Source organism: Zeus faber (genome assembly GCF_960531495.2).
Source record: "Zeus faber genome assembly, chromosome: 7".
Classification (NCBI taxonomy): Eukaryota; Metazoa; Chordata; class Actinopteri; order Zeiformes; family Zeidae; genus Zeus; species Zeus faber.
In genome coordinates this window covers 8,381,527-8,393,542 of record NC_137203.1, presented here as the reverse complement: position 1 = coordinate 8,393,542, position 12,016 = coordinate 8,381,527, and the positions used below count along the sequence as shown (strand labels likewise).

The 12,016-nt window shown below is 45.9% G+C and overlaps 1 protein-coding gene across 1 annotated transcript; it reads left to right on the top strand.

The window, feature by feature from the left end:
* Positions 1–8,100: 8,100 nt before the first annotated feature.
* On the top strand, positions 8,101–12,016 carry dmrt3a (doublesex and mab-3 related transcription factor 3a; the record flags this gene model as incomplete). The annotated part of the gene is made up of 2 exons (XM_080004678.1): positions 8,101–8,497; positions 10,998–12,016. 2 exons carry the CDS (start codon positions 8,101–8,103, stop codon positions 12,014–12,016), a joined length of 1,416 nt encoding a protein of 471 aa, XP_079860804.1.

The window sequence follows — 12,016 nt, the reverse complement described above, 5'->3', positions numbered from 1 at the left end:
CCGCGTCGTCGGGTTCAGCACAAATCCGTGGAGTCCGTAGAAATAAGAACCTGAGACGAGGACTTGGGACCAGAGTCCAAACCGAGGAGCAAGAACCGCCGGTGCTGATGCTGAGCCAACGTCTGGCATGGAGGACCCTCCATCTCTCCAAGGGAGGACCCACTCATGATGGTGGTTCTTGTTCTTGGTATTTAGGGCCATAATCTGCCCGACATTAGCTTTAACAAGTGGCTGCCGAGGCGGACAGAAATGGTTGCCGAATTTGAACCATGAACCAAGATCCATAATTCCATATTCTCACTTGTTTCACGTTTTTTGACAGAGTAATTCAATGTGCCAGGGTAAGCCAGCCAGAGGTTTCTAAACATACAGAGGTATAGCACTTAAAATAAAAAGTGGTTGGCAACTTGGCAACCAGACCGCAGGAGATGGTTGCCAGTGGCCGACTTCGCCTCACGATAGCGGTTCGCTCTAGTGATTCTTGTCTTTGCTTTTTAGCACCACAATCTGCCACCAACAGAGCCCGGCACCATCTTTTAGAAGCGGTTGCCAAGCTGGCGACCGTGCAGCAGCTTTTGGTTGCCAAATTGAAATTATTTCAGAATCGAGCGAGCTCGATAGGCGGTGCAGGTCGACCGTGAGGCGAACGACGTCCCGGGTGCCGCGGCGGCAACCGTTATTCATCGGGGCTCTGTGTCTCCCTGTCTCCCGCACCCCCAGACTCCTCGGGCGCCGGCGGGTCCGGAGGCTGCGACTCCATGGCCTCGCCGTCCGCGGCCCCCACCCAGGTGAAGGTGGAGCGCGGGGCCCTCATCGGGTCCAACGGCAACCCGGACAACTAGGTCCACGGCGCGTCGGAATACGGCCGCTCCACGGAGACGGAGGTGGGAGAACGACAAGTTGCCTGACTTTCAAGGTTTTCCAACTTCAATATTTCAATTTTCATTACGTGTCCTGTTGAGAGAAAAAAGAAAGAAAAAAAAAAAAGAGTTGATGTTCACAAGTTAATCTTATGCACTTCACCTTCACGTTCACGTTCACGTTCACGTTCACGTTCACGTTCACGTTCACGTTCACATTCACGTTCGGTCTTTTTTTATTTTTTTTATTTTTTTTTATGAATCACAGCCGGTTGGTGTTTTGTCCTTCGCTCTGTGTCATTTGTTCCAAAGCTTTCATTTGACTGGTTGAATGTCTAGTTTTTAGGGGAGAACAGTTTTGCCAAAAGCACTTTGCAGTTAAATATTTTTGTATCCAGAATGCCTGACATGCATAGCTGGCAATGCCACGCCCCAGTGCCACGCCACAGTGCCACGCCCCTGAGGTCAACACCAGCCAAAGACTTCCATTAAAGTGCCTCCATTAAAGTGCCTTATTTACACATCAGGCCGGGTCATTAAGAAACGCGCAAACAAAAAGAGCAACATTTGTGTCGTTACAATTTCCCAAACATTTTCCCAAGGTTGACATTTCTATCTTATTTGGTTTTTAGTCCAATTCGACCGCCCAACTTCAAGGCTTCACAAGCACACTTCCTGTGTCAAAGAGGAAGTCGAGACTTTTGGGCCATTTGAAGTATTCAAACCGTGAGTCGCGTTGAATCCAGTTTTTATTTATTATTATTATTTATTCCACGAGGGATGCGAGTCGTAATTCAGGAATGATGAACTGATGAACATGCCGCCTTGTTTCGGAGTTATGTTTTTGTTAAACCTGCATTTGCACAATGTTATCAATTCATGCACTTTCTCCCTCGCGAAAAAAAACAAACAAACTGCCGGGGGTTTGAGCACGGCGCGTTGCGCGGAGCCCTCTTGTTTTTTTAGGTTTTTTTTTAATGAACCCGCTTGGAAAAAAATTGTTTATTTGTGTTTTACGTTTTAATACGACAGCAACAAAATGTTATTCAGAGTCCGTTTGGATGTTTACGTTGCTACAAGTTTTCTGGAAATAAAAACATGAAAAGGATGATGTAGTGTAAATGTGATTGTGGTGTTTGGGAGCGGCGCCGTAAAAAAACAGAGGAAGAGAAAAAAAAAAATTACTTGTGTGTTTTTTCCTCCCTCTCTCTCTCTCTCTCTCTCTCTCTGCGCTCTGAAAACATTCATTGGATTCTGTCCCATCTGCTGTAATCAATAACGTGACCATCTTGTTTTTTTATGAAACGCACTTACTCTTAATTTCATCCACCACTGGTTTTAGAGAGAGGAATGTGGAGTTACCTGCTCGGGCCCCGGCGTTATAAATCAACGGGCTCCGCGGTCGGATTGCGCGGCCGTATCGATCGATCCTGATATCGCGGAAATTTACCGTCACTTCTGTTTTCAATTAAAGATACAATCAGTCAGATAATGACTTAATTGGATTTTACGGAAGATTGACTTTTACGGGCGCCGTGCTTTACGAGTTTAGTTAAGGAAGGCCGCTCCATCACGGCTGTCGGGCGGGGCGGGCGGGCGGGCGGGCGGGCGGCGGCCTCGTCCTTCTGTAGCTGATCCCGGTGCTGTTCGGCGGAGAGGGGAAAGTGTCACCGCGCCGCTTCGCCTTGAGCCGCCGGCGGCGCCCTCCATCACCCCCAGCACACACACACACACACATTAGAGATCAGATCGGCTCCCGTCCGCCATGACGCCCGGGGAGGGAGGAGGAGGAGGAGGAGGAGGAGGAGGAGGAGGAGGAGATATGCAACGTTTGAGATATGCAGGTTTAATGGAGGCGCAAGGTGGTGTGTGTGTGTGTGTGTGTGTGTGTGTGTGCGTTCCTGGGTTAGAAGCGCACTCAATACTTGATGTTCTTTGTAGCTTCTGACCACTGTAATTATTATTATTATTATTGGTTAATAATAATGAAACATGCCTGGTAAGTAATACATATTAATAATACATCGGAATTAATCACAACAAACCATAGAGAATTGATATTAACATTTAATTTTAAAGCACCTTTCATATGCCACATGTATCTCCAAGTGCTTTGAATGAATAGAAGGCGATCAAATAAGAACAATAATAGTGATTAATATTAATTACACCTTTAACTGCACACCACCTTTCACACACTGCATGACACTCAAAGTGTTTCACGGTGATAAAATGCATAAAAAACATGAAAAATGTACATAAAAAACGAGTTTGAGGGTGATTCAGAGAATGTTGGGAAATATAAAAACAAAAAACGGAACCGAAAATGAATTCAACTCATCAATGGAAAATATTTTAATTGTGGTTTAAACTGGCGGAGCTGCTTCGTGTTGCATCGGGAATGACTGCGGAGAAGGATTAGGCACGGCTGCCAAACCGGGTTTCATGTGGAGCAGCGCAGGACGGTCATGTCAGAACGTTCATTCCTTCATCCCTGACCCCACGTCCCTTCTCGACGCCATCACCCGGGACCAAAGTGGGTGTGAACCACATAAGCACTCCGTTTTCTCCAGCTAAGCTGCTTGAGATAAGATCACTTTATTGATCCCGGGGGGTAATTTGGGTGTTGCAGCAGCAGAAGTTGACAGAACAGCGCAAGTCCAAACAAGAGATGAAAATATCATGCAATATACTTCAGTGGATCCGAGGCACTCACAAGGAATGTGATCTTAAAATGCCTTTGTACCGATATAAACAAATATAAAATCAAACTGCTGGGGACCTATGCATTGCGGCTTAACGCGCAGACTTGATGGGGAATAAAATAAAACTATGATCGAATATATGTGCACTATAAAAATAAATCAGCGGGGAGTAGCAGCTGACTGTTAACTGAGTCCAATATGGGCAGGTGGCGGGTACGTTATATATGTAATAAACAGTGCATAGTAATAATATGTAACGATAGTACTAGAAACAAGTGGCATGCAAGAATGAAGTGTGATGGTATAATATAATATAATGTATGTATAGCCTTATTAAATATATAGACTGTCACTTTCCCATATTGGACTACTTAGCCCAGGGTTACTCCCTGTTAACTTGAGGGTTTCTCAAACAAAGAGCCCTTAAATGAGAGAAAATAAACCGCGGACCCCCTCAGTATTTCCTAAATTAATATTTGATATGGTTCTCAACGTGGGGTCCGGGGAACCCCCACCCCACAAGAGGTTCCAGGGCGTCCCCGGTAAAATGATTTATAGTTAAATTTCACTGTTATTTCATGTACAGGAATCGAGAGAATACAACACCGGTTTCACCCTTTTCTCTCTAACTAGAGTGTAGACGGGCCGTGCATGGAGAATTGGACCAAATCATTTCCAGCAGCGAGAATCTGCTCAGATTTGGGATCCCGCCAACGGGGTCCGTGGCCGCGCCCTGTTTCTGCGTTTGTCAGCAGGACGGGCGGCGCTGCGGCCCTGTTGCAGGTGTGTCCAGCCCCCAGCCCCCAGCGGGGAGCGCCGATAAACAGAGGGTGACGGACGCGATGAAGCACCTTCTGAGGCCGCTCTGCACGTCGCGCGGCAGTCAGGGGACGATGCCAATCGTTGGTCCCGTCCGTGTTATGGCCGCTTGTGCCCGTTTTTTCCACCCAAAAGCTCTGCAATTGAGATACAAACTCCTCTAATTGAAGATGCAAAGGGGAGGTAGGAGGCTGGAATGGGGCTCGAGGTCTGATTTTGTCATACTGGGGAAACGGCTGTTCCAGATGCTGTGTTTTTCAAAAGAGGCCCGATTTATCCATTTTTCTCTTGCACATTTTGAGAATTTACCAGAACCAGTCAATATGTGTTCATAATTGTCATAATGACTATTGACAGCTTTTCGCTCTCGTTTCACGCCAAACAATGGAGGCACTTTGTCACCCTGCTGCCGGTCCAGTCACTCAGTTCAATTAGTTGAGCCAATATCTGCCATATTGCATCAACCCCCATCAGTACCGATTACAAACGTATTAACTGAAACTTATTTTTTGTGAGAGCACATCAAATAATTGTCTTGTCGTCCCCCGTCCTCGTCCTCGTCCCCCCCCCCCCAATCAATATCTGCGACGACGCCTATGAAACCGGGAGGGAAACCGGGAAGATTGACTGAGGCTGTCAGCGCTTTCAAAAACGTTTAGCTGCGTCTTAATGTCCGGCTAATTCCCGGGAAAGGCTCCCAGGGGCCTTTTCAGTCAGCGAGCGACAGCCACGCCCTCCGAGTGGCGGCCACGCCCCCCAATCAGAGCACCACGACAACCCCACTCACAGGAGGTCTCCCCATTTAACCCATAATACTAACTCCGTTATTGGAATGACTTTTTCTTTTTTTTTTTCTTGTTTTTGTCCAATTCGACAGAACTGCAGCATCTGAGCCCTACAAACCGGATGCTGAAACCGACCAATCAGAATGCTTTTTACACGCTGACTGTTTGAGAAGCAGCTACATTACATCCATGACAGGTTTAGGACTCAAGGCCGGTTCAAGGCTAACACCAGATAATAGCTTATCAATATTCTATGGAGACCTGGATGAGCCATCACCAAAATAATACATTCCTGTCACCGCTGTTCAACATGCTAGAGATGAATAATGTGGAACATTGACTAAATGCCACCACACATGGACAAACATTCATTTAAAAAACACTTTTAATGTTTGTGTGTTGTTTTTTTTACCTCTTACACCTCTTACCTGTATCCACACAGGAAGTAACCCAAACGCATTAATAGGTTTTAAAAAGCACAACTCACTTGGTCATATGCAAGCGGAAAAGCGGATTCTTAATGTACTGTAAAGACAGTCGATTTAAAATAGAATCATTTTTATTCATATTTTTCATTGTGTCTGTTTTGTAGTGCTGCATGAGAGTGATCACCTGTAAATGTTTTGAAACTAAAGCAAAGCGAGCGCTGGTTCAGGTCATTGCCAAAACACGCCGCAATGCCATGATGTGGTATTTTATACTTGAAATGAGTCTATATACGATTACACCAGCACTGTGGCTATAAAATACACTTATTGTGAAATATTGTAGTTCAAGTCATCTGCTCAAACGAAAAGGCCTCAATGCTGTTTTAGGGTTTATTCGAGATTTAACATGTAATTTTACCAAATTAAAATTTATGAAGCATTAATTTCACACCTAGGTCATAGTCTGTGTGTGTATAATTTCTTACTAGTGGTTACTCTAGCAGTGATTATAATAATAATAATAATAATAAGAAGAAGAAGAAGAAGAAGAAGAAGAAGAAGAAGAAGAAGAAAAAGAAGAAGAAGAATTTGTAGTGGTATTATAACTTTCAAGGAAACTTTTCAAAAAAAAAACGAGCACATTTTATTTCATACTTTTTTCGTTTGAAAAGGTATTTTGGATGATACATTTCCCCCCCCTCTTATTCGTTATTATTATGTACATTTCAGTGCGAGAAACACAGTCGTTGCCGTAGTCCAGACGCTCCCCAGTGTGACCGCAGGCTGCTCTACTCCCGTGCATCGGGATCTCCAGGCCCCACGGCCAATTACACCCGTCCCTGCAGTATAACCCTCACCCGGGCCCGTGTTTTTACTCTTATCAACGAACAAACATAAATAAATGCATCACGCACCGCACCTCCTCTCTCCCACCCCCACACACGTTTACCGCAGACCCGCCTGGTCACCTTGAGATTCCTCTGCTGTTTCCCCAATTAAAAGCTTAACGGGCTGCACACTGCTGCATGCGGGCCCTAAGCCGCGGCTCGGATCCCATTATTTGCTTGAATAAACCTTTTTTTATTATTTTTTTTATTTTTTTTTTTTCAATTTTGTTTTCCACGGTGAGAAGCGGCGCCGTGGTTTGTCCGGTGTCGTGTTTCAATGCCCTCTATTAGGAGCCCATCAGCGTCCAACGGAGGGGGCCCCGTGGAGCGTAATCACCCGAGCTATGCGGGGCTGGCCTCGGGCCTCATGGTGAGAGAATGGACCGTTTGCGTGGTGGTTGTGATGGTTCTGATGGTTCTGATGGTTGTGATGGTTCTGATGGTTCTGATGGTTCGGTTTGGAGCGCAAGACCTGATTAAAACGCGTTGGATCGTGGCCTGTGTGTCCGCATCTCAGCCTAACTCCTAACGCTGCTCTTCCACGACCCTTCCGTCCTCTTACACTGACAGTGTTGTTATATATAAATATAGTTATATTGCTTTTTTTTTTTTTCTTTCGTTCTTTTGAAATAAAAAACAATCGTATTCTTGTTTGAATGTTTGAATGTGTGTATTGTATGTATTCATGTTGCACCTGCACCCAGGGAAACTCCTGCTTTCCATCTTGCACTTGGAGATTAAACTTTCTGATAATTAATATACATTAACACATTAATATACCTGGTCATTTTAAAATGAACCTTTAATTTGGTTGCTTTTCATTTGCTATTATTATTATTATTATTTGTTATCATAATTATATTATTATATTATTATTCAATTATTATCATTATTGTTGTTATTATTATTTTTTATTTTTTTTGTGTTGTTATTGTTAAAGGGTTATCATAATTCTATTATTATATTTTTATTGTTATAATTGCTGTTATACTTATTACATTATTATTGTTATTATTAAATTATTGTTGTTATGACTATGGAGGGTTTTGAGGTACTTCATGTGATCTCATCAGATCTTTTCCTCCACGTATACTTTTCAACACCAGGTCACCGCTGGATTGAGGAAATGCTTAAACATTTGGTAAATAACGAACAGGACACTCTCTCCTTTCACCCCTCGCACCTCTGCGTGTGTTTATGGAAATAATTTAGTATTTACTGAATGAAATTGTCTGACGAACGAACGCCACGCCGTGTTAATGAGTGTTTCACCCAATTTATAATTTGTAACGTGTAACGTGGAGGAGACTCCGAAAGAGATGAAAATCCGAATATACCCAGCTGCTGAAATGAGACGGGATGAGATGGGCGTTTCCGACAGCGGCACACACGGTGTTTTAATGAAGCGGATAATAAAGTCTCCAGTGTATTATGGGGTGTTTTATGAGCCTGCGATGAACCGCGTGGGTGGCTGGGGGGTCCCGGGGCTCGGGGAGTGGCGGCGTGCCGGTGACTCTCCCCACCCGCACGGTGCGTGTCAGTCAGTGCGGTGCCAGGGGAGCTGCGCGGAGGAGGACCCTGCGCCAGCTGCGTGCACCCACCCGCGCGCCTCAACCATGAACGGCTACGGATCGCCCTACCTCTACATGGGGGCCCCGGTGTCCCAGCCGCGGGCCCCGCTGCAGCGGACCCCCAAGTGCGCGCGGTGCCGCAACCACGGCGTGCTGTCGTGGCTCAAGGGCCACAAGCGCTACTGCCGCTTCAAGGACTGCACCTGCGAGAAGTGCATCCTGATCATCGAGCGCCAGCGCGTCATGGCGGCGCAGGTGGCCCTCCGGCGGCAGCAGGCCAACGAGAGCCTGGAGAGCCTCATCCCGGAGTCCCTGCGGGCGCCGCCCGCCAGCGCCGCGGAGGGCGGCCAGGGCCCGGGGGCGGCCGCGCCGCCGAGCTGCAGGGCGGAGGAGCTGGAGCTGAGGTGGAGCGCGGAGCAGGAGAGCAGGGCGCCGTGCACTGGTGAGACACTGACTCCAGGAAGGACACGGGTTTGGGTTATGATGCATTGTTTTCATGCACGGGTTTGGGTTATGATGCATTATTATCATGCATGGGTTTGGGTTATGATGCATTGTTTTCATGCACGGGTTTGGGTTATGATGCATTATTATCATGCATGGGTTTGGGTTATGATGCATTGTTTTCATGCACGGGTTTGGGTTATGATGCATTATTATCATGCATGGGTTTGGGTTAGGACATGATGCATTCAAATGTAAAAGTTGCTTTGCAGATGAGAGTTATTTAGAACCAAGTCCGAGGAAACTGGTTTTGATGATGGAACTGAGGCTGTGAGGTATATATACAGTAAATAGATATTAACTTTATTATTATTACGACTAAACAATAAATAAATATAAAAAAATAATGTATGATTATAACAATTGTTACCTATAACTATTATTAACTATATTTTTCTTATCTTATCTTATCTTATCTTATTCATCCACCTTGCAGTATTTATTGTTACACTAATGTTGTCGTTACACTAATCTCTGTCGCAATGTAGCTTGAATGTTATTCTCCCTTGTAAGTCGCTTTGGATAAAAGCGTCTGCTAAATGACTAAATGTCAATGTAAATGATTTCATTGATTTGAATTCGTTTGATTTCATTTTAGTTATAAACCCTCATAAATTCCCTCACAAATTAAAAAAAATTGCATTTTGTCAAGCTCACACTGTTAGGATGTCCACACAATAAGACAACTCCTGTCTCTGTTTTGAACTGGGCGTTCTGCTCTCTGGCAAGGAAATAAAAATACTTTAAAACAAATGGAAAATTCACGAGTGATTTAAAAACGTCCAGAATTTCTCCCGTCCTGAGTATTATCTCGTCTTCTACATATCTTATCTCATCAAATCTGAGAGTATCCTGCAACCAAACTAGCTGCATCACAGACCCATATCAGTTTTTTTACCAATATTCTTACCAATAACATTGTGTTTTAAAAGCAGCAGTTTTCTGAGGTTATGACGTCGCACTCTTTCTGTAACATTAAAAACGTAATTTATAACACAAGATAACATTTAATTAATCATTTCAGGATGCTTTTATTATTTTATAACTATTATTTATGTTATTATACTATTATTTATGTTATTATACTACTGTTTATATTATTTATCTTATTATCCCATTATTTATATTATTATACTATTATTTATATTACACTATTATTTATATTATTATACTACTATTTATATTATTTTACTATTATTTATTTAATTATACCATTATTTGTATTATACTATTATTTATATTATTATACTTTTATTTATATGACACTATTATTTATATCATTACACTATTATTTACACTATTTTTATATTATTATACTATTATTTATATTATTCATTATTATTTTTATTATGTTTACACATCTACATTTACAAAGATATATTTCTCTCTTGGTAAGTGTGAAATGATACAGATCAGCAGTCACAGTACGTTCCACTGAGTTGTATTTAATTTGCATTTCCGCTCAGATTTCTAAAGACGGAGCTCTGGCAGATTCATATCCGGGAAATAGCCGCTTGTTCATGCCTCCCGAACCACTTTGTTAATGCACTTATTTCATAACCCTATTTACTCACCAAGCCGCTGCTGTATCTCCTGTAAGTTCCAGAGAAAACATTTGTTTATTGGAAATCACAGTCGAATAAAACACTCGACGCTCAAACAAACAGCTGAGGCGTCAAAAAGGTGCAGTCGGCCGCTCATCGTGGAGAGTCCTGGTGGAGTTTGTTGTTATGATCGTTCATAAACAGTTGTTTTTACCATAGAACCCAATGTAAATGAGCTAACGTGAGCAGGCGTGGTTCCTTTTGCCCGGTTCTGCTGCTGACCCCCTGCTGTCGTCCTGAGACCAGCGGCACAACACACGGCCAGGAAGCAGATTGTACCATTGACTTCACATCGGGCCCGTTTCATTTTGACAAATGGAGGTGGGGGTGCGAGGGCGGGGCTGGGGGGTTTAAAAGATTACAGTAATCAACGCCGCACCGGGCAAATGGAATGTAGTCCCCATATTTCCAGCGGGAGGTCAACTCCAGATGAAATGTTGCCAGGCAACAGGCCAAGTGTTTGCTCCGTGAGGTCAGAAGGTCCCGGTGGCAGATTCAGAACTTTGTGTTCAGAGTTCTGACGAGGGGGACGGGAAGGGAAACAACAGCAGATACATGGTTGTGTTGTTGGTGTTAACCATGCAGCTGGTTCTGAGGGGCCTTCTTTCCTTCTTTCCTTCTTTCCTTCCTTCCTTCTTTCTTTTTTCTTTCTTTCTTTCTAGTCTCATTTCTTTCTCTCTTTCTTCATAAATTGATGCGTTCTTTATTTTGTCTTTCTGTTTATCAATTTGTATATCTGTTCATCCTCTATTTATTTCCTCTTTATTAAATACTTCTTCATTCTTCCATTTCTTTATTTATTTATCTATGTAATGTATTTCTTTGTGCTTTCAGAGTCCGCTGAGGATGGCCCAGGGGGTGAGGCCTCCGGAGGGGAGAACAGCTCCAGTGAGAAGGACCAGGACCCGGTCAGCTCCCCAGAAGGCTCCAAGCCCAACTCCTGCTACACTCCGGACCCCCCCGGGACCCCCAGCTCCCACCCGGAGGAGAGCCGCTACGGCCTGCCCAAGCCCTGCGGCGCCGAGAAGGAGGTCAAGGTCGAGAGTCCCCAGAAGTATCCCGGCCCCGGGGAGCAGGGTGTGGTGATCGAGGGCCTGGCCGGCTCCATCTCCCTGCCCTTCAACCTCCGGGCCAACAGACCCCCCGTGGAGGTCCTCAAGAAGATCTTCCCCACCCACAAGCCCCCCGTGCTGGAGCTCATCCTCAGGGGATGCGGAGGGGACCTGGTGGGGGCCATCGAGGTGCTGCTGTCCAGCCGAGGCCCCGACGGCGGCACCCACCTCCACCCGGATCCCCACCCCGACGCCCCGGTGCTGCCCTCCAGCGGACACCTCTTCGAGCACACACTGGGGCCCTACCATCCGGTGTCCTCCTCCGCCAAGTGGTCGGTGGGCTCTGCTTTCCGGGTGCCTGAGTCTCTCCGGTTCGCCACGGACTCTCCGCCCGGGGTGGTGTCCGCGGGGCTGGGCGTGCCCCTGCAGCACCACCCGTCCTTCCCCCAGCCGGCCCGCTACCCGCTGATGCTGCGGAACTCCCTGACCCGCAGCCAGGCCGGACCCTTCATGCACAACGACGTGACCCTGTGGAACACCATGACCCTGCAGCAGCAGTACCAGCTCCGCTCCGCCGCCCAGTACGTCTCCCCGTTCGGCCCGGCCGCCGCCGCCATCCCGGGGGCCTCCATGTTCCGCAGCGCCGCCGTCCTCCCGGCCAGGCCCCCCGAGGAGCCGCGCCTCGGCGTCTCGGAGGAGGCCTGCTCGCTGGGGGCCAAGCCCGGCCTGTACTCCCCCGAGGAGGACTACGACGAGCGGTCCGACTCTGCAGACTCCCGCATCCTCAACTCGTCCACTTAG